The sequence below is a fragment of the Pezoporus flaviventris genome, unplaced genomic scaffold (genome assembly GCF_033815535.1).
Source record: "Pezoporus flaviventris isolate CSIRO_AGI_PZ_B2104156 unplaced genomic scaffold, CSIRO_AGI_Pfla_v1 ptg000078l, whole genome shotgun sequence".
In the NCBI taxonomy this organism is placed as follows: Eukaryota; Metazoa; Chordata; class Aves; order Psittaciformes; family Psittacidae; genus Pezoporus; species Pezoporus flaviventris.
Window position 1 is genome coordinate 8,051,791 of NW_026892626.1, and position 26,595 is coordinate 8,078,385.

General features: G+C 54.9%; 2 protein-coding genes across 2 annotated transcripts; both read left to right on the top strand.

Moving 5' to 3' along the window:
• The first annotated feature begins 1,203 nt into the window (after positions 1-1,203).
• PGAP6 (post-GPI attachment to proteins 6) lies at positions 1,204-17,058 on the top strand. The gene is made up of 13 exons (XM_061473346.1): positions 1,204-1,332; positions 5,664-5,841; positions 7,455-7,662; positions 7,749-7,882; positions 8,258-8,523; positions 9,409-9,737; positions 10,475-10,568; positions 11,112-11,235; positions 11,937-12,073; positions 14,050-14,228; positions 14,681-14,827; positions 15,212-15,328; positions 16,198-17,058. Exons 1-13 carry the CDS (start codon positions 1,233-1,235, stop codon positions 16,492-16,494), a joined length of 2,310 nt encoding a protein of 769 aa, XP_061329330.1. The 5' UTR covers positions 1,204-1,232; the 3' UTR covers positions 16,495-17,058.
• Positions 17,059-18,590: 1,532 nt separating this feature from the next.
• MRPL28 (mitochondrial ribosomal protein L28) lies at positions 18,591-21,419 on the top strand. The gene is made up of 5 exons (XM_061473363.1): positions 18,591-18,901; positions 19,065-19,217; positions 19,499-19,633; positions 20,315-20,401; positions 21,038-21,419. Exons 1-5 carry the CDS (start codon positions 18,614-18,616, stop codon positions 21,113-21,115), a joined length of 741 nt encoding a protein of 246 aa, XP_061329347.1. The 5' UTR covers positions 18,591-18,613; the 3' UTR covers positions 21,116-21,419.
• Positions 21,420-26,595: the final 5,176 nt, after the last annotated feature.

Here is a 26,595-nt window from a genome sequence, read left to right on the forward strand (position 1 = left end):
GCTTTTGGGCTGACTTCAAGGAAGTCTTCCAATAAATTACATGAGGACATTTCTAGCTACTGACTGCATAAGCTGCTCTGACAGGGCTTTCGGTGATGTCAGAGCCCCTAGAGAATGACTGACTCTTTCATGGGGGATTTCATTCCCATACATAATAAGCTTATCACAAATATATCAGCTTTCTGAAAACAAGAAACAAAGATTTGGAGCTCCTGAAATAGAAAGCCCATGAGTTTGTGTTTGACTGGAAAAAGGGCTGAAGTCCCCAGCCAAGCTGAACTGTAAGCAAATGGTGTGATTTTTGCCTGAGCAAGGACTCCAAGACTGTGTCTAGACTGCATTATTGCCCTGGAGAACACAAACACATCAGAAGGTATCCCAAGGAAAAGGTGTGTAAGAAGGAAGACCCTTCACTCTTCCAAAGTCCACCAGAAAATCAGTGAAGGAGCTGAAATTCCTGTGAAAGCCACAGATCCCGTGAGCCCTACGAACACGGCAGATATGCGAGAGCTGAGAAGGCAGCTGGATTTTCTAGGAACAAGTGTAAAATCACCACACTTCAGATTGAAGAGCTGAGCTTCCCCAGCAATTTCCGCTCTGAGCTGGGGTGCGGTGGGCTGTTTGGTTACCCCTGAGCCAGTTAATGTCTGTGATTTCGGGTTAAACAGATCTCAGATTACCGTTTTATTTCCCCCTCATGGCACTGAGCAGCGAGGCCGCCCCCTCTCACAGCAGCAGCCTGCTTCCAGCACCTCTTCCCAGGGTGCTCTCCCACAGCCCCAGGGTGCTCCTGGGGTTTGACCCCTCTCGAAGTCCCTCTCCCGGGGCTCTCAGGGACGTCCTGGAGTACCGGGGTGCCACGGGACCATTTCAGTCTCTGGGTCCCTGCCCTCCCTGGGGTTACCTGGGGCCCCGACAGGACTACAGCGCTTCTCCAGGACCACGGGGGTCCGCAGGACAGGGAGACCGGAGACCAGATCCCCTCAGCCCCGAGCACCGCAGGCTGCTCCGGGCCGCCCACCCCCCGCCCCGCTCCGTGCACGTCCCGGTGCCGCAGGAGCTCGACGCTGCCCCGGCCGCGGGTGTCCCCAGGCCGCAGCGCTCCCGGGGGCGGTGGTTCCGCCGGGGGCGGGCCGGGGCGGGGCGGGCCGGCGGAAGCGGGCGGTGGCAGCGCGGGGATGTCGCTGCGGGGCGGGCGGCGGGCGGCGATGTCGGGGTAACGCCGGGCGGCCATGGCGCGGGGGGGCGGCCCGCCGCTGCGGCGGCTGCTGCTGCTGCTCCTGCTGCAGCTCCTGGCGCTCCCCGCCGGCAGCGGCAGCCGCGCCGGGCCCGGTGAGTCCCGGCCGGGGAGCGGGAGGGGGCTCGGGGATGCTCCGCGGGCACAGGGACACAGGGGCACGTCCGGCGGAGGAGCCGGGCTGGGCGGCCTCGCTGCCCGCCTGGGAGAGTCCCGGCGGCAGAGGCGCCGGTGGGAAACCGACCGGGTCACGTTAAAGTGAGAGGGGACCTGCCTGCCGCGCAGCGCCGGGAGCCGGTCTGAGCCCCGCTGCTCCTGACAGGGGCGGCTTTGAGGTAGCGTCGCGATTTCTCGATGTGATTTGGGTGGTGGGGGCTCTGGGAGCTGTCTCTGGTGGAGCAGCGCTTGTGTCCGGCGCTGCAGAGCAGCGAGAGGTCAGGCACGGTCCCAGAGGGGTTTCTGCTGTACTTGCGGTGGCAGCGATGGGTCTGCTTGGTTTTGCTTGGTTCTGAGGTTACTTTACTTCCAGCACATCCAGGCGGCTGGGATGGAGCGGAGGGCTTGCAGAAATGTGGGTTGCTCTCTGTGGCGGTGATGGGGATCTGGGGTGCACGGGAACTGAGTCTCCCCATGCAGAGGGTCAGCCCGTGGCTGCAGTGGTGGACAGGCTTGGGAACGTGAGGTTGTTTGCCTGCTTCACCCCATCATAGAGATAGGCTTGTGCCAGCGGTGCCTATCCACTGTTGATGGAGCATAATGACTTCCTCATAGTCTGCAAAGCCTGGAGCTGCTCCGGGGAGCTGATGGACGAGATGGCCTTTTGCCCCAGGCCCACCCTCCTCTGGCATCCTGCTAACTGGGTTCCCAGCCCTGAGGAACTGCCCCTGCCCTTGAGGTGTGGTGGTTGGTTTATCTTGGTGCTGTCCCACCGGCTGGGGAAGTGTCCCCACAGAGTCAGGTCTGGGCACTGGTCGAGATCAGTTCCGCCCCAGAGGAGCGAGGGGTCCTCTTCCTGGAACATTTATGGATGGATTTTTGACCTGGGCTATAGGAACAGGGTGTCTGTTACATTATAAATGGGCAAACATCCTGCCACGTAGCCAAGTCTTTACTTGAGTCAGACTGATCATCATCTCTGTAGCTCTAGACAGTGTCTGCTTTGAGATGAGGGTTTCATCCTTTTGATGGGAAGCCCTGAAACCAAGGTATCACTTCCTAAAACTACCATGATCTCATGGTAGTTTGGACAAACAAACCCATGCTCTTGCAGGTGGCTCTTTACTCTGAGAGTCAAATAACGCATCTCTCTGCATCTGTGATTCTGCTGCACTTTGTTTTTTGTCTTAAAAACACTTTTTTTAATGCTTTTTGCATAATAGGTTTGAAAAGTGCTTATGTGGAATCTGGATGGCAGAGGATGGAAACAACATCCATTTGACATTTGACAATCCCCTTGCTCAGTTTAAAGGCTTGTGAACATCATGGAACAGTCGAGTGGGACTTTCCAGGTGTTGCTGTGCTGGTGCAGAGCATACTGAATAGATGGGGACAGACACATACAGAGCGAGCAAATACAAGAGCGTGTGTTCTCGATGCAGATGGGCTGCCAAAGTAAACGCCTTGCTTGCGGGTGACCTGTCTTTCTGTCTTTCCTCTGCTGATACTCAGTTTATCTGCTTGTGGTGCTTCCTTGTCAGCCCAGGTGCAGCTCTGGGGTGCCCAGCACAGCAAAGCCTGTGAGCAGGGGCCAGTTCTCACCATGAGAAGCTGCTTCTGGACAGGCTTTGTCCACGCAGGTGTGTTGTTGATACAGCCTCAGCTGCTGCTGACCTGGTCACCGGCAGCGTGTGAGCAGGGCAGGTCTGCCCGCCTGCCCTCAGCCTGGCACTGTGCTTGAGCTGGTGCCATGTAATTGACCAGTCCTTAATAAATAGCGCTGCTCATTGCATGGGGTTTTAATTCTGCAGCCTGGCTGCCCTCTCCTCCCCAAGAACCACACAAATCACGCTTCAGCTTCAAGAGGACGTGCTGGGTGGGTGGTGACCATGGCTGTTGGCTGTGCAGAGCTCGACGGCTGGTGGGGTTAGAATGATAGAATCCTAGTATGGTTTGTGTTGGAAGGGACCTTACATATCATCCAGTTCCAACCCACTGCCACAGGTAGGGACACCTTGCACTAGAGCAGGTTGCTCCAAGCCCCATCCAACCTGGCCTTGAACACTGCCAGGGATGGGGCAGCCACAGCTTCTCTGGGCAACCTGTACCAGCGCCTCAGCATCCTCACAGGGAAGAGCTTTTTCCTAATATCTAATCTAAATCTCCTCTCAGTTTAAAGCCATTCCCCCTTGCCCTGTCACTACAGACCCTTGCAAAAAGCCCCTCTCCAGCTTTCTTGTCAGCCCCTTTAGGCACTGGAAGCTGCTCCAAGGTCTCCCCAGAGCCTTCTCTTCTCCAGGCTGAACAAGCCCAGCTCTCTCAGGCTGGAGCAGCTTTTATCAAGGCAGGAGGACTTATCCCTGTGCAGGCTGTCTGATGGGACATGTTGCATTGGGCTCTCCCAGCTCTAATCACGCTTTGTGTCCCTGTCTACCCACATCCTTTGTCCAAACACCTCTATGGACCTCCAGAAACAAACATGCCTTCTGCATGCAGACTGCAGCTGGGGTACAGACACCACTGATTAAACATTGCTCCCTTCTGTAACTCCTCTGCAGCAAATGTAACTGGGCTCACTACGATCAGCGCAGGGGATCACAGCCAGCTCTTGTCCGTAGTAGCCCACGCACTGTGCTGCCTTGCAGCCAGGGAGCATTTGCTTCAAAAGCCCCTTTTGTGGTCTCTGCTCCTCGCTGGCGTAGAGAGCAGCACAGCCCTGGCATGGGGGAAAGCTCTGCACACAGGCTGACAGCTTGTCGCTGTCCTGCCCAAGGCTCACCCTTCCCCTGGGTGCCCTCGCCTGGCCCTGTGCATTGAGGTGCTGCAGGAGCTGCTCCCTTGGCTGGACCCTGTGGGTGCGTGGCCACACTCTTCCTCCGGTTGGCTTGCATGGCTGGTATTTCTTGTTCCCCTGTTTCCTCCTTTCCTTGTCAGGTTTACAGGGTGCCCGGAGGCTTTGGCTTGGTAATTTGCCAGGGAATTAAACCCATGATTACTGTTCCTGTCTCTTTGCAGCGCTGTGGGTGAAGGTCAGCATTCATCCTGCTTTGGGGCATGAATCATAGTTCCTGCTAGGATTAGATTCCTCTTGGCATAAAGTACATCCCAAGGCTCTGGTCCTGCTTGAGGATTGTTTCCTCTTTCTTTGGCATCTTTCTTAAACTCTGTTGGGTCCTCTGTGTTTCCAGCATGACCCTGTGCAGTGCTGGAGGAAGGCAAGTTAAACCGTACTTGCTGCTTTATTCTCTGTTACAAATGAGGAATCTCTGGCTGAAAGATGATTTCTTCCACTCCAGGGAATTCCGGAGTAGAAAGGGAACATCTGGAGGACTTGGCAGAGATGTGAAGATGTTTTCTTCTACCCTTTTGCTGAGTGTTATGAGCCTTGTTTTTGGGTGGGCAACCTGTGCGGTTTCGTCCTCTTGTCAGCCCTGGTGTGATGTTGTTTTTCCATCCCGGCGCTGCAGTCTGGCTGGTTCCTTGCATACAATAGCACTGATGTACAATTTGCAGGTGGAATTATCAGCGGGCTGGGGGTAATCCATAAGCATAGCTGGGCAGAGGGGTGGATGGTGGATCTAGTTAGTCCTGATGGCACTTTGACTGAATAGCTGTAGTTTTGCATGATCTTTCAGCCTACCCTGGGGCTGTTCTAGCTATCACAGCAGCCTTTCTTCCAGGTAGGAGAATCTTTAGACTTCAGCAGGTACATCTGAAAGTGGAATTAGGTTTGCAGCACATGAATTTTCATCACATTGTGTGTCACAGGGAGGCAGTGGGTTGTGCTGTACGTGTGTCTTAAGCTGGGTAAGACAGATAAGGTTAGATCATGTGCTCAGCAGAGAGATGAGGGCACAGCTCTTGACTGTGTGTACCTGCTGCTGGGCCCTCGAGCACCCCTGCACTACCTGCACCCGTCTGCTCTGCACTGTTTGTCCCTGCTGCCTACTCTATGGTCCTTTCTTGTGACATCAACTTTTACTCCGACCTTTTCCTCCTCTCAATGTCTCTGGTGATCTGTCATCTTCAGAGCGCATCTTGCAGAGGGTACTTTTAGTGCTCTCTGGCTCCAGGTGATGGTTTTGTAGCAGGGGTGTGGATGGTTCTGGCTGGATCACAGTGTATTTAGTGGGACTGGGATGAGAAACCAGGGACACAAAGGGCTCCTCTCCAGCAACCTTTAGACTCCTGTGTGCTCCTGTGGGTGGTTCAGCCCTGCAGCCTGCCCCCAGCAGCCACCCCAGCAAGTGCTGTGCTCTCTGCCTTTCAGACTCCATGTATGTCTCTGAGTACTTCTCTCAGAGTGCACAGAAGCTGTCCTTCTACAGCTGGTATGGGAACGCTAAGCTCTTCCACTTCCATGTGCCGGAAGAAACTGTGCTGCTTCGCTGGCTTCTGCAAGCATCCCGGGGAAAAGGACCTGAGTGCACCGACATGGAGATCACAGTGTATGTATGTCCCTGTGCCGGTGCTTGCCCATGTGGGCTTCCTTTCCTTCTCTTGTCCTTGTTGTTCATGGTTGTGGTTGGTTGATTGTAGGATGTTGGACATGTGTTTTCTAGTTGAAAAAGCCATAGTTTCTTCATGTAGCAGCACTAAATCTGTGTTTAAACCTGTAGGAGCGTAAACCTGTAGGAACATTTTGTTTAAACCTGTGTTTAAACCTGTTGGAGCATTTTGTGTTCCTGTTATCAGTGCATCTGTGGCTGTCTGTCAGATGCGGTGTCTAAGAGACGCCTTAGAAGCACTGGAGATAGCTCCACAGTGAGGCTGGTGTTGCTGCTCATAAGCAAAAGTGTTTCTGGACCTTTCTGTGCCTGGCAGGATCCTGCACATGGTACCAAAGGATGTAGCAGGACTACAGGGGGTTTGAGAGGACCCCAACCGACTGGAGACAGCCAAATTCCCCAGCACAGAGGAACTGAATAGAGTGGGGACACTTTGTGAGGCATGCAACTGTGTGTGGAGCAGAGATAGGAGAGGAATGCCCAGTCTTGCAGACACAAGAGCATGAGAAGATTGCAAACCTAATGCCAGTGAAAGAAATGCTGCCTAAAGCAGTACTTGAGGTGGAGGATTTCAGGACTTTGAGCTGTAGCTTGGGAGGATACCAAGCTTCCTGGGCAAGTTGTGCCCATGGAGACACATGGGTCTCTGGCACCCACTCCACAGAGGTCTCAGGAGTGACTGCAGCAGCTCGACTTGCACTTCCCTGGTCTGTCCTGGACACAGATCAGTGCTCTCAGCTGCTCCAGAGCATCCTAGCACAGCTGATCTTCTTTTCTGCTTTCCAGAAAGGTTTCCAATAGCTTGGGGATGTGAGGGACAAGGCAACAGCTAAACAATACCCTAAGAAATGAAGACCAGCCCAGCTAAGCTCAAACGGGTTAACACCATATCCACTGTCATGTTTGCCTGCTGGACCCGTTACGTGCGGTTGCACTGCAGTCCAAAAGCAAGCAAATTGAACACCAGATTGGCTGCCCAAATAAATATCTCGCGTGTTACTTTGCTGCCTGCTTTTCTGCTGCTTCAAATGCTGGGCTGCTTATCTGGGAAGCCAAAGTGCTGTTGTACTGAAGTCAGTCACATGGACCTTCCTTGGTAAGCATCTTCTTAGTCTGTCTGCCTGCCCTTCTTAAGAGAAGAAATAGGGAAGATGTAAATCTTGGCTAGAAAATAAAAGCTCTCTGTTGACGATTCAGCCTATATGGGGAATTTGCTGATGGTTATAAAAAAGGAGTAGTTTTGCGCCTGGGGCTTAACCTTAGTAAGTGTGAAAATTTGCTTTCAGGCTTCATGGAATTATGTAAATCCTTATCTTAATAAGCAGCCAAGTTAAACCAATCTCTAAATAAATCCCAGATAAGCTAATAGCAGCCAGTCCTCATCAGATGAAAATGATGGCTCTTGTGGCCCACTTGAAAATGTGGGGTTTTCCACCCTGCTCCCTCTCAGATCCCAGGCCAACCTGGGTGTCCCCTGATGAGCTTGTATCCCAGTTTGTTTTGCCAGTGTCTTTACACCCCTTGATTTATTTGCATTCTGGTTTCTCTCACAGGCACTTTCGTTATGGGGCCCCTCCTGTAATTAACCCACTGGGCACTCGTTTTCCTGCTAATGCCACTGTCCGTCCTTCCTATAACATCAGCATCACTCTGAGCAGTGCTGTGCAGAACACCACATTTGTGAACATCACCAGCCCTGCTGCTGGAGACTGGTTCATCGCTGCCCACCTCCCTGAGGCTGCTGGCAGGATTGAAGTGAAGGTGAGGGTCCTGGTGAAGCTCTCAGCCATCGTGCTCTGCTCAGTGTGTCTTGCCACAGCTGACCCATCTGCTCTCCCCTCCTGCAGGGTTTCTCCACTCCATGCCCCTATATGTTCCAGGCAGATATGTTTGTGCTCAGACTCACTGATATGCCTGTTCTGGAGCCTGGTGTTGCCATGCCACAAACAGTTGTCTCGCCTGCTAAGCCACTGCATGTCAAGTGAGTGAGAGCAGCGGGTGGAAGGACTTATGGCCATGGTGGGGCGGGATTTCCCATGGGTGCTGCTTAGGGGAAGCCACTGTTGTTCCCGTGTGGGGCTGGAGCTGGCTCTCCGTGCCTGTTTGCCAAGCTCCCTGCAGCAGTGGTAGGGTTTGCACAGGGAGCACGCGCTTCTCCAGCTCTTCCCGGGTGGTCCTAGAGGTCCAGCTGTGGGAATTGTAGTTCTTGGAGATGTTTCCCTTGGGAAGGATGTTCACAACACCAAGCAGAACCAGCCAGCTCTTGCCACAAAACCCCATCACTGTGGTGGGTCACAGCTGGCTTATGTGGAGAGCACAAAGCTCTGCCAACTGCTGGTCTCCCTTCCTCCTGCAGGGTCTTCGTTCCCAAGCATGCTGCGGGGATGCGGTTTGAGCTGCGAAGCTGTGTGGCAAGCGAGCGGAAAGCGTGTGCCGTGCGGGTAGTGCTGGGCTCCATCACACTGCCCCAGTCCTTCCAGAAGATCATCACCTGCACTGGGAACGTAAACTGCAGCTTGGCCCTGGAGTCACCCCCCTGGGAGAAGTGGCTGCAGATCATGGTGGAGAGTCTTGGCCCTGCCAATGCCAGTGTGTCTGTGCAGATGCTGGCTTCTTTCACAGGTGGGCTTCCACTTTCTCTAGCCCTGTGGGAAGGACCAGAGAGAACTTTGTGTCTACTGTGTCTCTCTTGAGCCTTGGGGTGGGTGGCTGTCTTCCCTAGCATGCTGGCATAACCTTGGGGGCTGGAACATAGTTGTTGCTTTGAGGTCAAAAATGAAGGCTTCAGTGTTCACCCAAGAGGGAACTCCCTGGAGATGCCTGTTTTGGAAACGCCTGAAAAGTTTGGGGTCTCTGAAGCAATGATATTTTCCAAAGCCTGTTTGTGAAGTAGTGCCTGACTTACTTGAAATCTTGTGGGGAAAGTAATTTGGGGTTACTGCACTGTGATGTTATGTTGACTGTCGATTGGGAATAAGCAGGCTACAGACAAGAAACCATTTCACAGAGGTTTCTTTGGGGTAACGTCTTGGGTAGCGAGGGGATGTCACCATTTTGGGTGACACCCTGTGACTCAGAAGGTTACAAGGTCCTTGTGGCTGTGACAGGCACCTTTGCATCCTCCTATTACATGACCATAATCCCTGTTTGACTCTTGGAAGCTCACCAACGAGGCACATTTTCTGCTGGGGGTTCTGCCATCCCCTCTTCAAAGCAGAGCCTGAACCCATGTGCTGGAGGGCCTTGCACTCACAGTCGAGGTGTTAGAGGGGAGCACTAGAGTCTCTGGGAGCGATGGACAAGCGTCCATCATGTTCCAACTTGTGGATGCTGATGCTAGAGTTCCCTCTGCAAAGATGGTGCCTTTCAGGGGCTGTAGCGAATGCATGAACCACCTGAAATACCTCCAGTTTATGCTGTCACTTGACGGTCTGGAGCTGCTGGGGCCCTGCCTGGATGAGGTGCTAGTCCTGCCTGTGCTGATTCCTTTCCCTTTTTGCTTTACAGCTTGCAGACCAGGAAGTACCAGTTCATTTCTTAACTTCAGCAGCCTAAACCAGAGCCAAACTGGTCCCAGACCAGGTAGCACAGGAGCAGCAGGGAGCTCCGCTCTGTCTGCCACAGAGGCTTCACACAATGTCTCTGGCCAGAGGAGCTTCTGCCTGCAGAACCAGCCCGTCGTTCGTGAGGATCTGGATGTGGTGTCTGTGCGCTACAGGCTCTTGAATGGTCCCAGTGTGCCTGTGAACAACCTCTCCCCGACCCTGCTCCTCCTCAGCCTGAACACTGGCATGGACAGCGGGGGTTCCCTCGTGATCAGTCTCTTGCTTAACAAGGTGTGGAGGCTCTCAGATGGGATTGTCTCCCCTTTGCAGGGCTCTGTGCCTGCTCCTGGGTGGGTTTGTCAGCAAACTCCAGGGGTTGTAGGTACCGGTGGGACTATTTATCTTCCCTTTTGTTGTCACAAAACACTGAGCTTCTTTTAGCTACTTCCAGCATGTCCCACCTGCCAGCTCCAGTTCAGGTGCCACAGCTTGCTGGCATGTGGTGGCAGTGACGCAGAGGAGATGAAATGGAAAGCAGCTGCAGTGCCATCTTCTGCACAGGAGCCTGGCACCCTGCCACCAGGATAGGAAACTGAGCAGGGAAACCCAGGGATGTTCCTGCCCAAGTCACTGATTCCCAGTCCCCTTCAGTGACATCCCAAAATCAGCCCCCTGAAATTCTGTGTAAGTTCCTGAGGGCTGCAGCAGGGCTCAGCCCTGGTGTCCTGCTGCCTCTGGCTCCTGCCGCTGTGCTCCTGCTGAAGCGATGTGTGAGTGCCCCAGCTCTGGGGCAGTTTCCCCATGAGGCCCCCCACAAGCCCCTCTTGCCTTTCAGCCAGCTTGTGACATGGTGGCAGCGCAGGGTGAGCTGAGCATGGGTTTGCCCAGGAAAAGCTGCTGAGTTGCTGGGTGACCTTGATCTGCAGGGTTCATTGTCCCCTGCTGCTCCTGGGGGCAGCATGGGAGAGGAGTTGTGCCAGGGGGTGGCATCGGGCGCTCTGACCTGGGACACTGCTCTGTTTGCACAGACATCCGTGAACCTGGCCAATGCCTCCGTGGTAGCATGTGTGAGTGCTGCTTCACCGGTGCTGTCCTTCAATGCCACACACAACTGCAGCACAGGTAGGAGACGCTGGCACCTGATGCCAGCTCAGCGACACCATCTCGGGGCTTTGCTTTTAGGCTTGTGAGCTGTCAACTGACTCTGGACTTCACAGTGTCCCAAGGAAGCTGATTTTGGCACGAGCCCTTGTGAAGTCTTTGTGCTGGCATGTGCCTAAGGTGCTAGTGTGGCACCCAGAGTTAGTCTCCAACAAAGGAAGGTGTCATTACTGTCTGGGGCTCTTCCAGCCTTGTTGGCAAGAGGTTTGGGGATGGTCAAGGTATTGCTGGTGTGTAGAGAAGCTAAGCTCTGCACTGGAGGACTAGCCAAGCAAACAGGGTGCTCCAGGTACCTTGAGCTGTCTGTGCAGGGCTGAGAGCTGAGATGAAAGAATAAACAAGGGTCTCAGGGGCAAGGGTCCTCTCCATTCCCCAGGTACTTCCTGAGGATGGGAGCAGGAGCCACAGGAGCCTCTGATTCCTGTGCAGTCCATCTCGGCATAGGATTGCTGTGGGCCCTTCTCCCCTAGTCTTGGCACATCGCAGCACCCTCTTTTCCTTAAGCTTTTTTCCAGGGCTACCCTCTGAGTGTGAGCACATCCTCTGCGGAAGCGACGCTGATTGTCCTGTACCCACAGACGGATGACTGGTTCCTCTCCCTGCAGCTCACCTGCCTGAAGGGCCAGGGGTGAGTGCTGTGCCATCCCACCTCGGCGCTGGTTCAGAGCGCTCTGTCTCCACATCCCACTGCCATTGACTGGTGTAAGCAAAACCAAACCCCTGTCCTCGCCACCATGCCATGGGCTCAGCTCAGCTGGTAGCAGGTGAACTGCGGCTGCAGAGGGAGCAGGGGGTGGGTGACCATGTCAGCTTGCTCGCTTGTGAGCACCCAAACAGCTTCTCTAGTGCTCAGCTGGCACATCTCATGCAGGCTGCAGATGGCAGAGCCTGGCTGGATGAGCTTCCTCTTGCCCAGGTGGATTTTGAGGTGATAAATTGGTAAATGAAAATACTGCTGTTACTCCTTTGAGGTGTCCCTTAGATGTAGGCAGCTGTGCCCATACTCCTGCAGTTTGACTAGAAAGCAGAAGCTCGGTCCTTGTGTAAGGGGCCAAGGGTGCACTGTAAAACAGTGCTAGTGATACTGCAGTCAGTTATGGGCACTGGAGTCTGCTATGGGTGTCAAGAGAGCTGATGGCTGCACATCAGTTTGGCAGTTCAAGTGGAGAGGGAATCAACTCTGCTTCAAACTCTGGGGAGGGATGAATAGATCCCAGAATACCAGGGAGCTTGCATACACAGGCATGGCCTGAGCCAGAGCAGGGTGCTTCCTGGGCACAAGGCTGCCCCAGAGGACCAGTGTACCAATGTGACCTGCTCTCCTTGCAGTCATTGTAATGCTGCAGAAGCCAAAGTGACCGTCTTTGCATACCTCACCCCCTGCTTCAACGACTGTGGGCCGTACGGACAGTGCAGCCTCCTGAGAAGACATGGCTACCTCTATGCTGGCTGCAGCTGCAAGGCTGGTGAGTGCATGTTCTAGGAAGTTTTGCCATCCTCCCCAAGGGGAGGACACATGTTTATGGTGGTGGTGTTTGGGTAGGGCAGCCTGGGGTCTGCCGCAGCTGCCAGGAGCAGCCTGGTGTCACAGTGCCTGCCAAAGAGCCCTTAGCACCTCTTGGAGAGCATCCTGACTTCCCCAAGGGATGCTGTGTTCTAGGGAGCAGCGAGTATCCCAGGGAAAATGGGGAATTGGGCTGAGGACAGCTCAGGGCTTGGAGAGGTGCTCCTGAGCATCCCCAGATTGATCAGGGTGCTGGCAGGGCTGCTGGAAGTGCCTGCATCAGAGCCTGTGCCTTCCAGGGAGGTTTGTTATGTGGGGTCCTGGTATGGGTGTTACGAGGTCAGGCTGCATCCCTGCCTGTGCTTTGCCATGGTGCTGTCTCCTGCCAAGAGACAGCACGCAGGCCAGCCCTTGGGCTTGGAGGTGCCCCTGAGGGAGGAACATCTGTGTCAGCTGATAATTATCTTAACAGGATGAGAAGGCTGGGCTGTAGTCAGTGGCGTAGGGAAGATGATAGCACTGCTGTGCCTGGGTGGTACGTGTACCTGTTCCCAGCAGAAGGACAGGGTAAACTGTGGTTCAGTGCTGCTTTGGGTCTGAGCCAAGACATCCCTGCTGTCTGCTGCAGTGCTGATGATGGGTGTGGAGCGAGATGGAGAGCAGCATCCTCATTTCCCTGAGGGGTGCCAGGTTCTGGGAAACGCAGAGCACCCCAAGGGAACCGGGGAATCAGGCTGAGGACAGCTTTCTGTTGAATCACTTGGAGCAAAATGCCCCATCTGCATATTCGTGACCCAGAAATAAACTGGAGAGAGCAGTTTCCCCAGGCTCTGCCTGGCAGGGAGCCTGCACAAGGAGCAGAGCTGCTGGCTTGGTTTCTAGTGGCACTGTAGCTACTTTTAACTCTGCCTCTGGACCATGGGGTGCCTGCACATACCCAGGCTGCCCTGTGACTGACCTTCTTCCCCCAAAGCAGGGTGTGAGCAAAAATAAACTCAAAGAAAAAAAAGGCAGGTGTGTGTTCACAGGAGACTGTCTTAGCTCAGTCCTTCGTCAGCAGGCTGAGAACTGTGCCCTGTGTCATCACACTGTCCTCTAGGAAATGCTCACTCCCACTGTCCTGTGCAGACTTGGGTGCCACTGCGGACTGAGGCACTGGGTTTGATCACACTAGAGAAGAGGAGTTACAATCACACCTTGGGCTGTGCATGGGGCTACAAGGACCCTGAGCTGGGCTCTTCTTGGGGAGCAGAGGGAAGGGGCAAGAGGCCACAGACCTGGGCTGCAGCAAGGAAACTTCCAGCTAAATTGAAGAAGACAGCTTTTTCCCCTGTCGGAATTGTTCATCATTGCACAGTGTCCATGGCCACATCCTTGAGGATCTTCAAATCTGTTAGGCAAGGCCAGAGCTGCAAAGCTAGAGCAATCTCACCTGGCTTTGCAGTCTGCCCCAATGTGCCAAGTGGTAGGAGGAGCCCAGTAATGTCTTCCTCAGTGCTGTGGTTCATTCTCTACCCTGGTTCCAGGGATGTGTAGGGATCTTTCACCCAGCCTGCACCATCATGTGAAGCATCTGAGGCTCAAAAGCCTGATGTACCACCATCAAGTAGCACGTGTGTTGAGTTATTGGAGGGGTGAAAAGTACCATTCTGGACAGACCCACGCTATAGCTAGGGTGGCTTCTGCTACATGGGAACAACCTGTGGGATGCCCCCAGAGCAGATGCAGGGCACTGCTGGGGTTCCCCAAGACTTTTCACAGCAGAGCATGCAATGAGTAGAGACCATCCTGAGACCAGGAGTGGGAGTGGCTGATGGACCAAGTGAGAGGAGGCTCAGGGCTGTGAATCCTGCTTCTGAGGCATCCCAGGCTCTTGCTGGGTGCTGCAGGAAGACAGTGTAGGGCAGCGAGATCCACACAAGCCTCTCTGCTCTGCAGGTTGGGGAGGGTGGAGCTGCACGGACGATGCCAAGGCCCAGTCTATCAGTGTGCAGAACCTGGCCACCCTCCTGCTCACCCTAAGCAACCTCATGTTCCTGCCGGCCATAGCGGTTGCTGTTTATCGCTACTACCTGGTGGAGGCCTCCGTCTACACCTACACCATGTTCTTCTCCACGGTAGGGACTGCCTTTTGTCTGGTCCCCTCTCACCTCCCGCTGAGCATCAGGAATGCTGCATCAGTCTGCAGTCCTTGGTAGAGGAGCTTCTAGGATTGTTGGACAAGCACCTCCATGGGCACGTCCTGCTCCTTCAGAGCTGGGCAGAAGTGTTACTTTCACTGGGCTCTTATGTTTGGGGGTGGGAGCCCAGGGAGCAGAGATGGGTGTCTTCGTCTTGGCTGCTTCAGGAGCATTGTACTCTTGAAAGGTGCTGTCCTAGGAGCTCTCCTAGAGAGCAAGTTGATGGCTGCTCTCATCTGCTTTCTGTAAAACCATGGTGGAGCTTTGGGGAGGCACTTCCAGGAGGGATCCTGCTGCCAGGGGCTGAGCCTTCTCCTGCCTCTCCTTCCCAGAAAGCCTTGTGGTGCTGCTGGATTCACGCTAGCTTTTGCTTTTGTCCCTGGCTCTAGTTCTACCATGCGTGCGACCAGCCAGGCATCGCGGTGCTGTGCATCATGGACTACGACACACTGCAGTACTGTGACTTTTTGGGCTCTGTGGTGTCCATCTGGGTGACGATCCTGTGCATGTCCCGCGTGAAGAAGATCCTGAAATACGTGAGTGTCAGGTAACCCTGCACGCCAGGGCCAGACCTGAGCCAGCCGAGCCACGGGTGGCCGCACTGAGCCCTCTCATGGCTGCGTTTCATTTACACAGCCTAGCCCAGTGACAAAGCCTGTCCGACACTCAGTGCCACCCTGGTTTTAAACCACTGGCTTGTTCTGTCCTGGGATTGTGAACCTGTGTGCTTGTAGGGACTGGGATTTGTGGGAAAGGTTCATGGATCCTCTGGTTTCTCCTTCTGAAGGTGCTGCTCCCAAGTCCTGCATGCACGTAGGGCTGGGTGGCCAGGAGGTGAGGTCCTCCATGCCTTGGGCACGGCTGGCTGTGCTCTGGCAACAGATGAGCTGTTGGTGACAGTGGTGGTGTCTCATTCCCAGGTCCTTTTCGTCTTGGGGACCCTGTTAATTGCCATGTCCCTGCAGCTGGACCGCAGAGGGGTGTGGAACATGATGGGTCCCTGCCTCTTTGCCCTCGTCATCATGGTTGCAGCGTGGGTAAGTAAGGGCAGTGAGGCAGGACTTGCTGTCCTTTGCTCCCTTCTGGAGAATGATGGTGGCAGAGCAGACCCTGGCTACAGCCCATCCATAGGCATGGCTTGATCTGCTCCAAAAATCTCATCAGAGTGATTTTATTTTGGCCTTTCAGTTCTTAAAAGGGGTCTGTAAGAAAGATGGGGAAAGACTTTTTAGTGGGGCCAGTTGCGACAGGGTGAGGGGTGATGGTTTTAAACTAAAAGTGGGGAGGCTTTTAGGCTGGATGTGAGGAAGAAATTCTTTACAGTGAGGGTGGTAAAATCCTGGCACAGGCTGCCCAGAGAGGTGGTGGATGCACCATCTCTGGAGACGTTAAAGGCCAGGCTGGATGTGGTTCTGGGCAACCTGATGTAGTTGAAGATGTCCGTGCTCATTGCAGGTGGGTGGACTACATGACCTATCAAGGTCCCTTCCAACCCGAACTATTCTATGATTCTGTGAAGCACTCAGATGGAGGGGGGGGCAAGGCAAGGTGTTTGTCCATCCCTTGTAGCTGAGAGATCCCTGGTTATGGGTCTCGGCACAATCCAGCTGCCACAGCTCCAATTGAGTGCATGCCTGTGGCTGCAGTGTTGCCCCAGAAGGGTCATCTGTTGCCCTTGCAGTGGGAAGGAGCTATAGCATCTGTGCTGGGCTTTGGTGCCACAGCTGGGTGTGGGCTTTTGCATGCAAAAGATGGGCCCAAGAAGAGAGGAGGATGAATCTCTCGGGGGCAGCAGGCACAGCTTCTTGCTGTGAGGTTGGCAGATGCTCCTGGGTCAGGCAGCACTGCCTGTGCCCCCTGTCTAAACTTCTTGGGTGCTTAACCTTCTGTGCTCTGACACCTCCAGGTTTACCATGGCGTGAAGCGCAGGCACTGCTATCCCTCCTCGTGGAAGCGCTGGGTTTTCTACCTCCTCCCAGGGATCACCTTGGCTTTCATTGCCATCTCAGTATATGCATTCATGGAAACCAATGAGAACTATTACTACACCCACAGCATCTGGCACGTGCTGGTGGCTTGCAGCGTTGCTTTCCTGCTTCCTCCTCGGGACAAGCATAAAAAGCCCTGGGCCTGGTCACAGAAGCTCACTTGTCGCTATCAGATCTGCCAGAACGACCGTGAGGAGCTGTACGCTGTGACATGAACTGTTCTGCTCCTGGTGGCAGAGGTGGAGGCTGCTGAGGTTGCTCTTGGCCTGGGCTGCCCCTCTCTCGCACGTCAGCAATCCTCTTACGTGCTTGGTCACTGGCTGGGAGGGCGCAGCATACACCAGGTTTAAAGATGAAGGTGGTGGGCTTGTCTTGTAAGGGCAAGCTTGAGGCCACCTCTGCTTTTCTGCTGGGATGGGGCAGGCTCTTTGTGGTTCTAGATCAAGGAATAGCCTGTCCTGCACCTCCCCATGGCCCTGGGGGAAATCGCCAACCCATCTTCCCCTCCTGCTGCATCCATGAGGCTTGGGCTTAGCCCGCACTGAGCTGCACCCCCTTTCCTAGCAGAGGGCTGTGAGGCAGGGGTTTCCCCTGCTGTCCTGCAGTCAGCATTTGAACCCAAGAAAGATGGGTTTCTTCTGACCTGGGGGACAAACACTGCCTCATGCCCTTGGTGCTGGTGGGGAGGAAGCTGATCCTGGTGTGTACGGGGCCCTTGTCTGCCATCTCCACGGGGGTCTCGAGCCTCTCTTGCTACGAAACGGGCAGTGCTGCTCTTACCTAGTCCTGGTTCTGGGGAGGGGAAGAACAAGGCTGGGCCCTGGGCCCTGGATTCAGGCTCAGACTTCGCAGGAATGTGAAAAAAACAAGGTGGGGACATGCAAGAAGAAGCAGCAGCATCTCGCCCAGAGCTGTGAAACCTGCAGCAGTGCAGGGTTCAGTCCAAGTTAATTTTAGCCGTCAGCTCAGCTAGAAGGAGCCAGGCTGCTGCACTGTCCCCTTCCTCCCTTGATGTTCAGGTATTTACAGTCTTCTTCCCTTTTGTGGGTTTGGTGTGTGTGCAGCTCTGCCTGGGGCAGTGTGTGTGGTCCAGGACGGGGTCTGAGCTGCACACTCCCTGCTCTTCCAGCCTGCTGTGCCTGGGAGGCTGGATGTGCTGCAGGATCACAGCCGATCTGAGGCCACTGGCAGCATCTTGCCCCAGCCAGGAGTTTTGCCATGGGCTCCCCAGATGTCTACGGTCTCCTCTGCAGTGTCTGTCTCACCTTAGCCTTACTAAAGGGCATGCAGACATCAGAAGGCAAGGGCAGAAGCTTAGCAACCAGGAAAGCTGGCTTTGCCCACCCATCTCCTATAGATAGAGCTCAAATACACTGTTTCTTGCTGGTTGATTCCAGCGGTCAGCTGGGTGTAGGCTGCTGGAAGCCCCTCCTCAGGTGGCTCTGTGGAGGAAAGAGCTATTTATGAAGGATTTGCCTCCTCGGGATTCTTTCTTTGCTTTGAAGAGCAGCCAGCCTCCTGCTCAGCTCTGCACTTTACCCTCTGCCTCCCCTCCTCTTCAAGCTCTGACTTCCTAAGCAGGTGAAGGGCACTCGCCTGAACCCAGCGACGCTGTCCTATCACCCGTGTCCTGCATTTCCCGTTGCTGCAGCCATCCACGCCAGCAGGATGGAACTGGGGTGAGGGACATGGGGCCCTCAGGGCTTCTCGAACTCTTATCACTTTTAGGCACTTTCCCCCCGGTTTCGGTTTGCACAGTGGCGTTGCAGCCCCAGTACCGTGCCAGGAGCTCCTGCCGCTCCATCAGCCGTGCCCTCCGTGCCGGGCTGCCCGTTACCGGAGAAAGCAATAATAATTCCTCACCGGGCCTTTGGGGCGAGAAATCCCGCTACCGTGATTGTTTATTTTGTGTTGATCGTGGACGTTGTGCTCTATGCCTCCTGCTGCCCTAGCACAAGGTTGCATTCGGTGGCGGTGGTGTTCATTATCTGGGGTAAGATCTGAGCGAATTCCTGGGGAAAGAACAGGTTTGTTGGGTTCATTTCCTTTGCTGTTACTACCTGTGATTATTTTATACGGTGGATTTTAACGCTTACAGTTTTATAATCCAATAAAGCTATTTGAGGGCACCGCCGCGCCATCGCCGTGAGGGAGAAACGCGGGCGCGGCGCGGCCCCTGCCGGCCGTCGCCGTCCTCGTCCCGTCGCCGTCCTCGTCCCGTCGCCGTCGTCTTCCCCGTCGCCGCAGCTCCACCCGCGCCAGCCGCTGCGCGGCGTTGGCGGCGCCGGTTCCGGGCGCGGTGCGCGCCGGGAGCGGAAGCGGCGGCGGGGAGCGATGCCGCTGCACCGGTTCGCGCCGCGGCTGTGGCCGGAGCTGCGGCTGCGGGAGGGGATTTGCGCGCGGCTGCCGCAGCACTACCTGCGGGAGCTGCGGGACGAGACCCCGCCCACCCCCGTGCACTGGCGGCCGCACGGCCTCCGCAGCCGCCGCAACCCGCGCACCGGGCAGTGGGAGCGCGTGCAGGACGTGCCCGTGCCCGTGTACCTGCCGCGCGCGGCGCACGAGGGGCTCTGGGGCGGGGAGGGCTGGATCCGCGGCTTCCGGTACGCGCGCAATGACAAGGTGAGCGCTGCGGCACGGCCTGGCCCTGCGCCGGTGCCGCCGGAGGGGCGCGGGGGCGGTTCCGGGGGCTGGGGACGGTGGGGCGGGACCGCCGCACACCCGGCCCTGGCGCAGCCGCTCGGGGAAGGCGGCGGCCCCGGGCGCTGACCCGGTCTGTGCCCAGCTCTCCACCAGGCTGCCCAAGATCTGGAAGCCGCAGCTCTTCGAGCGGCAGTTCTACAGCGAGATCCTGGACGCCACGCTGACCATCACCGTCACCATGCGCACTCTGGACCTCATCGACGAGGCCTACGGCTTTGACTTCTACATCCTCAAGGTAGGGCGCTGTGCACGCAGGCATCTGCTGTTAATGTGTTAGTGCGTGTCAAAAGCTTCCAGCCTTTGGTAACCCCTTGACTTGGTGTTAAAGGTCAGAACCGGGATCAAATTAGCTCCAGGACAATCCTAAGGGATTATTTTCGGTTTCATAACGCATGTCTTGAAAGCCTCTATAGCGTGTGGATAAACCATCTAATGTTGTCTATGTGCTGATAAACTCGAGTGTTCTTCAGCAGCTGGACTTCTGGTGCAGTTTAACATTTGACTTTATTTCTCCAGACCCCAAAAGCTGATATGTGCTCGAAGCTCGGGATGGATTTGAAGCGAACAATGCTGCTGCGACTTGCACGGCAGGATCCTAAACTGCATCCCGATGATCCAGCTAAGAGAGAGGCCATCTATAACAAGTACAAGGTGGGCGCCTGACCTGCAGCTCCTGCCCTGGTGTCTGCAGTGGTGTTTGTGGGTTGTCCATAAACTAATAATCTAATCACCCAGTCCCTGCACAGACCAGTGTTAATGCTTCTGTGTTCAGATTTAAGGCTACAGCCAAAGAAGGCGTAAGCACAATTTATCAGGCTTTTTATGTCTCTGGGGGCTGCCAATTTCGGTATGATTACTTGGGAAGACAAGCCTGTGTGTCTACTGTGATTGAGCTCAGTGAGGGTCTGCAATAAGCACTGGCTGGAGCCAGCACTGCCAACAGCAGCAAGAATTTGTAGTGATGCTGCAGTGAGGAGACCACAGCTCCTGTGTGCGGTTTAGCGTTGTGCAGTTGGTGGTGGCTGCCAGCATAGAAACACCTCCATAGAAGCATCCACAGTCCATGGAGTTGTGCTGAGAAACAGCCCCAGGACTACACAAAGGGGAGGCACAGCAGCGGCCATGGCTGATTGGAGAAAGCAGGACTCTTGCTGCGGGGCAAGGAGAGGTAGGAAGTAGACTTCAGTTGCCAGCAATGAGGGAAGGGTGTTTTAGGATATATGCATAGTAATGCTCCTGCTGGATTGCATGTTTGTGAGAGGTGGGCATAGAGGGGCTTTGCATCTCAGTCATCTGGAAAGACTGTACCACCTGCTCCTTCCTTTATCACAGGAATTTGTAATTCCAGAAGAGGAAGCTGAATGGGTCGGCTTGAGTTTAGAAGAAGCAATAGAAAAACAGAGGCTCCTAGAAAAAAAGGTGAGTTCCTGAGGCAGTGCTTGGCACTGAGGTGCCTCAGCTGCATCAGGCTGCACGTCCACCTGATCTGAACAGCCTGAGCGCTCCTGAGAGATGATCCGAAACTCCTGAGCAGCAACATGAGCCTCTCATGGCGACATTTCCCCCAGACCTGTTGGCTCCCATTTTGCCTGCAGCAGGAGCAAAAAGGTCAGAAGCACTGACTGTATGAGGTGGTGCTGGACCCTGAACCCCATGGAGCTGCAGCTTCTTCAAGGGGTGTGTTCACCCAATGTGCTTTAGTACAGCCCCGATTGAGGGCAATGTGAGGAGGGAGGGAAGCATTTTTAGAATGAAAGGGAACCCTGGTAGATGCTGCTGATTCCCGTGTGCAGGCAGAAGGGGGAAAAGCTGATGAATGTCCCACACGGGTGCCTGACATCTGTGAGGGAAGGTTACAGAGCTCAAAGCAGATGTCTCTGGGGAAGTAGCAGGTTGCCTTGTTAAGCCACTGAAAAATACCTGACCACGTCTTGCTCTGGTGTTAACTGTTGGCACTCCCACAGCAGTGGCTCCCAGAGTTCTCCAGCAGGCTGCACCCCTTGCTGCTGTGCAGGTTCACTCCTTGTAAGTGGCTTATTCTCTGTCTTGTTTCAGGACCCTGTCCCGCTCTTTAAGGTGTATGCTGAAGAGCTCGTCAACCAGCTTAAAGAACAGGCAGAGAAGAAGCAGTAGAAGAAACCTGTGAGCAAAACCCCTGTGCAGATCAGGCTATGGGGTTCAGTGAGTCTTCAGTCTGAACCACATTTGTGTGGAAGGGGCCACATGAAGAGCGTGCCCAAGAGCATGCTGCAGTTATTGAAGTCTAACAACAGCATAAATTCATGAGGAACCGTTCCTGTGGCCTCTGAAAGTGTTCCTGTAAGATTGACTTAATGTGGTCCTGCCTTTGCAAGTAGTTGGCTGCTGTTGAGAGTTTGATCATGATGTAAAATGAAATATGTATTTTGGGAGTATAAGTAAACTTCTCTGATACTTATGGCTCATTAGTTTGTTCTAGCAGGGACAGGGAGACACAGTGACGGTGTAACATAGATCAATCCCCAGCCTTCTGCAGCAGGGACCCCAATTCCCTACCTCAAGCAGTGGGGCTGAGCTTGCTGGCCACTCTGACCCCTTGGTCCCAAGGATACCAAGGCTGTTCCTGTTTGAAGTTGGTGACTTTTAAATCTTTCATTCTGTAAAAATGTAGCTGAAGTGGGTGCTCAAGCCTTTGCTCCTGTCTGGCAATAAGGGATTGTAAAGCATTTGCCATAATTACATGCTGATGAACAGCACTGTGTATTATGGGTGTCATCTGTAAGCTTCATGGTCCTGAGTGTTGCTGGATGGAGAAAAAAAGTCTCTCTTCCATTTCCCTTCAGCTCAGAGGTAAGGCACAAGCACAGAGCTTGCAGGATGGACCTCATGTGAGCTGTATCTCTGGATTGTCACCCCTGGAAGAGACTTAACCATGTCTTGGGACAAGACATGCTCCTCCTCTCTATAAGGGCGAGTGTGTTGTCTTGGTTTCTGAACCACAGGAGAGAGAGGCTGGGCTTGTAGAGCGGTGTATGGCTGGCCCCTTCTGCACAGGGAGGTAGTAGGATCGGAGAGAGGAAATTCACACAGCCTTAATGTCTGCCTTAAAGATTCAGGGGATAGGTGGTTGGTGGGGAGGCACAGACCTGGGATGACAGGAGTGGTGAGGTGAACGCCATCTAAATGATGGCATTTCCTGAAGACCAGACTTCTCTGCTGCTTTCTGGGCCAGGGAATGGGTTGGAGCCCTTGCAAGGGGTATTTGAGCCCCAGGGTGAGTGTAGCAGAGTTGTGCAGCCCCTGACTGGTAGGGATGGTTGGTCAGGGGCTGTGCTGTCTCTGCATGGGCGCAGGAGGCTCAGTGCCACAGGGGATGGTTGGGTGGCAAAAGCTGGGGTGTTTCCAGCCTGCCTGTGTCTGCTGCAGCAAGTCCAGGTTCTCAGGACCAAACTGGTACAGAAGGTTGCATATGCTAATGAGTGATTTTGTAGCTAGGCCAGCACAAGGACGTTTGCTTATCTTTTCCCTCTTCTGCAACTGAGCTGAGAGGGAAGCTGCTGCCCATCTCCTCAGGGACCCTGACACTCTGCCCTCGTTAGAGATAATTAGCTGGGACAAGCTCCTGGTTTGACAGCTCTGCTCATCATTAGGCCAGCACAGCTCATGCATTTTAATGCAGCTCTGAGCAAAGCTCCAGACCCTGGCTCTGTCCCGGCCCCCCTCCAGTAGCTTTACTGGGTCTGGCCTCTTGGGTTATGGTAGAGCGTGGTGGGCACCTGCCTGGATCCTGCTCTCAGCCCTCGGGGATCCCAGTGCCTCAGCAGTGAAGGGCTGTTTGGGATGGCTGAGTGAGCCATTAGCAGCTGCTTCTCTAACCAGTAGGTTTTAGTTATATAAAATCATCTTACAGTTGTGTGGTGCTGTAAGGGGAGGGCTTTGGCTGCACGTCCTCCCCAGCTGCACTGGGGAGTGCAGTGGGCTTGCACTGTGCTTGCAGTGGGCTCTTCTGTGGTGCTGCTCACTGTGCGTGCCCAGGGTGTAGGATCTGCTGCCTTGGGAAGGTTTGGGGGGGTGACAGGGGTAGCAGGAGCTTTTGGCCAGAACTGAGGGGAGCTCCTACCCCGCTGCTACAGGAGCTGCAGGAGTGTCTTCATGGGTAAACTACTGGGGATGTAGTTAATCCCGACTTCTGACTTGGAGCCCTCCATTCTCTCATCCTGCCTTTGATGAGAAACCTTCCCCTTGCTCCTTTGCCTACACCTATGTCGGATGTGGCCGGGAGCTTCCCCCAGGGACATACTCTCATGGAGATTCTCCACTGACTTCAGGAAAACAGGAAACTCTGCTTTGGAGCAGGGGAGCTGCAGCTTCAGAGGAAGCAAAGTTGAAAGCAGGGCTGGTCGCCCTTTTGTAGGCAGAGCTGCAAATGAGGTGAGGAGGGAGCCCCTGTGCAGCATTTGGGGTAGTTTGGGCTATGATACCACCTGCCAGCTTACCATGAGGAGATGAAGTAACAGCTCCTGGTCTTAGACCTTTGCTGGTTGTGTGCCCCTTCACTTGCAACCCTGACCACACACAGAGCACTTGATTCTGCTTGTGCAGTGGCAGTGTTTACCTGTCCAGGTCAGCTCAGTCTGGCAGGTATCAGGTTCTTTCACTGCCCCAGCAAAGGCAATTGAAGGAGCTTGTAGTCTGCCATGATAACATGTTCCTGGGAAGCCACAGACCCACGGGTACAAGCTGGGGCCATCAGCTTGAGGCTGCAAACCCACCAGTGGACATGGGAAGGGCTTGGCCGCCCAGCAGAGCTCAGACCCAAGCACTGCCTCAGGCTCCAGCAAAGGTCACCAGGCTCCTGCTTCTGGCCTGAGGGTGCTGAGCACCGCTGCAGCGTGCAGATACCAGCAGCAGGCTGGGAGCAAGGACATGCCAGCCACCGGCAAGCTGCCAGAGCCCTGCGCAGGGTCACCTTGGTTTGGCAGCTGAATGTAAGGCTGGGGGAGCAGCGGAGACTGCTCAGAAGGGGGAACAGGGGAAAGTGGTCTTGCCAAGAGCGCAATGAAAGGAAAAATCCACAGGAGAAAGCAAACAGGCAGGGCAGGGTTTGTGCCGATCTGTTGGTGTGCTTCCTGGGCAAGGTGGATGCTGGCTGGCACCTGGATTGCTGAATCATAGAATCACAGAATGGTTTGGGTTGGAAAGGACCTTAAGATCATCCAGTTCCAACCCCCTGCCATGGGTAGGGAATCACTCGGTGGCTTTATTTGCCTGTGCAAGACTGCAGCCAGTGCTGAGAGGACTTCTGATGGGTCAGGAGAACAGGGCCCGTCACCCAAACCCAACCAAGCACTGCTGGAGGCTTTCACCCAAGACTTCCCTTGGCTGTTGCAGACAAGCACTGCCCAGCAGCACATCTGTAAGCACAGACAAGGGCTGGAGTGTGCCATGGAGCGGTGTCGCCCACCTGCAGCAGTGCGGCTTGGCAAGGGGTGATCCCATGCCCAGGAGGATTGGTTGGTGGCTCAGACAGAGGAGCAGGGGTGGCCATGGCAGATGAACCAAGGAATGGGCATGGCCACAAACTGCAGGTTCAGGTTGGCCATGAGGGTGCTGCAGCCCAGCACCGGTCAGTGGCAGGTGGATCGCCAGCCGTGGCAGTTTCCCAGGTTTTGTGAACAAAGCCATTCTGGATTTGGGGGATCAAGATGGAGCCAGGCTCATCTCAGAGGGACACAGGGGAGGGCAGGAGGCCATGTTGTGATTGGATGTAAAGAAAACTCCTTCCATGTACTAGGTGGTACAGCCCTGGGACAGGTCTGGAGAGGCAGGGGCATATACATCCTTGGAGGCATTCAAAAGGAAGGGGAAGGTCCTGAGTGACCCGCTCCAGCTTTGCAGCCAGCCCTGCTTGGAGCAGGAGGTTGGGCTGGAGACCTCCAGAGGTCCTCCCAACCTCATGCTTTCTCTGATGCAGCTCTAGTCGCTACTCCACCTTGAGAAGCTCTGTGCAAAACAGCCATCAGCTGGAGCAGGGGGATGAGTAAAGAACTGGAGAAGAACAAGTTCTGGCTAGAGGGGAAGGGCCCTGTCTGAGCTGGAGGAGGGGATGTCTTAACATCCCTATTCTCTCCCTTCTCTGGGGTATGAATGGTCTCTGCCCTGCCTGAAGCTCCTTCTTCAGCCGTGTGATGTGCTCTCTCCCATCCACCTGAGCAAGTATTTCATGCACCATCATCACCTCCAGGAGAAGTGGCTGCAAGCAGGGATGGTGGGATGGAGCCCTTGGCCACACACTGGATCACCAGGAGCCCAGCAAACTGGAGCAGCAGCAAATAACCTGGCTCTGACAGAGCATCCCCGGGGGATCCTGGGGCTGCTGCCTTGAGTGCCCAGCAGGAGAGCCCTGCCGGCTCTCCATGAGTGATTGCCAGGTGTCCTGATGCTCTGCTTGTTCTGGCCGGCTGCACCAGCCCTGGAGGGGTTGAGGTGGGAGATGGAGGAGCTGTGTCACAGCAGACTGGTGGTCTGATGTTGTCCTGGGGCTCACTGTGGGCAGGACACATAGCTCAGAGGGCAGCGGGTGAGACCAGCCACAGGGTCCTGGCTGGAGCTTGGCTCCAAGGAGACAGCCACAGGCAGATCTGTGTGGGAGCTTGGTCTTGACAGTAAGGAGTCATAAGAAACAAAACCACAACTCATAAAATTGACATATGCAAAGGCACTAACTGCCAAAAGCATCCACCCCCTGGCATGTTCCTGCTGCAGCCTGTCCTGCAGCCATGGGCTGAGCTGGACAGAGGGTGCTGGCCCAGGAGTGCACATGGGACACCGGTGGGTTTGTGGAGTTACCTCCACCCTCAGCTCCTGCTGCATGTTGTGGGCTCCGATGGAGCTCCTTGGCTGAGGGATGAAGGCTGTGGGTGCGAGGTGCAGCCGTGCCAGCTGAGGGTGGTCAAAGTCCAGCCTTTCCCTGGCTGGACTCTGCCTTTCATGTGCCTCCATCACACACATTTCCCAGGCAGCCATCGCCATGGTAACACTGAAAATGGTGCTGGTTCAGGCCAGTCAGAACACCCTGAAAACACAGGAACTGACATTGCTGAGACAGGAGCTGTGCTCACAGGGCCTCCAAGTACCAGGGATGTGGCTGCTCAGAGAAGGTCCTTGCAGGATCCGGTGCCCCCAGGGTTGTGTGTCCCAGGCTGGGGAGAAAGGTGGTGGAGGGAGCATGTGGAATGAGAGACATTAGGGAAAAGGGAGCAGCCACAAAGTGGGTTTCCCCAGCAACACTCCTGGCATGGATGGGGTGGGACCAGCAAAGCTCGACCCTGGGACGACGTCAGGGTCTGAAGCAGCCCAGTGCCGGTATGGTGGATGGAGCAGGCTTTCATGGAGCTGCATCCTCACCAGTCAGAGCTGTCCAGCACTGTGCTGATGTTTCCTGGCTATCACCAGGTTATTCACCCAAGGAGGCTGCTCCTTTCTGTGAGCACAGCTTGCTGTTGTGCAGTCAGGCTGGATTTTTCCATCTGTGCCTTTATAAAGGCTGATCTCTGCCTGCTGTTCAATCCTCCAGGCAGTCCTGTAAGATGCTTTTGCAGCTCTTCCTACCCAGCCCTCATCTTCTCACCCTG

Bases quoted from the DNA above. Each gene is read 5' to 3' on its own strand.
- PGAP6 (XM_061473346.1), top strand. From the start codon at position 1,233: ATGGCGCGGGGGGGCGGCCCGCCGCTGCGGCGGCTGCTGCTGCTGCTC. The intron at 10,569-11,111 runs GTAGGAGACGCT...CTTTTCCTTAAG, and splicing joins CACACACAACTGCAGCACAG to CTTTTTTCCAGGGCTACCCT. The intron at 14,229-14,680 runs GTAGGGACTGCC...CCCTGGCTCTAG, and splicing joins ACACCATGTTCTTCTCCACG to TTCTACCATGCGTGCGACCA.
- MRPL28 (XM_061473363.1), top strand. From the start codon at position 18,614: ATGCCGCTGCACCGGTTCGCGCCGCGGCTGTGGCCGGAGCTGCGGCTG. The intron at 18,902-19,064 runs GTGAGCGCTGCG...GTCTGTGCCCAG, and splicing joins GGTACGCGCGCAATGACAAG to CTCTCCACCAGGCTGCCCAA. The intron at 19,634-20,314 runs GTGGGCGCCTGA...CCTTTATCACAG, and splicing joins CCATCTATAACAAGTACAAG to GAATTTGTAATTCCAGAAGA.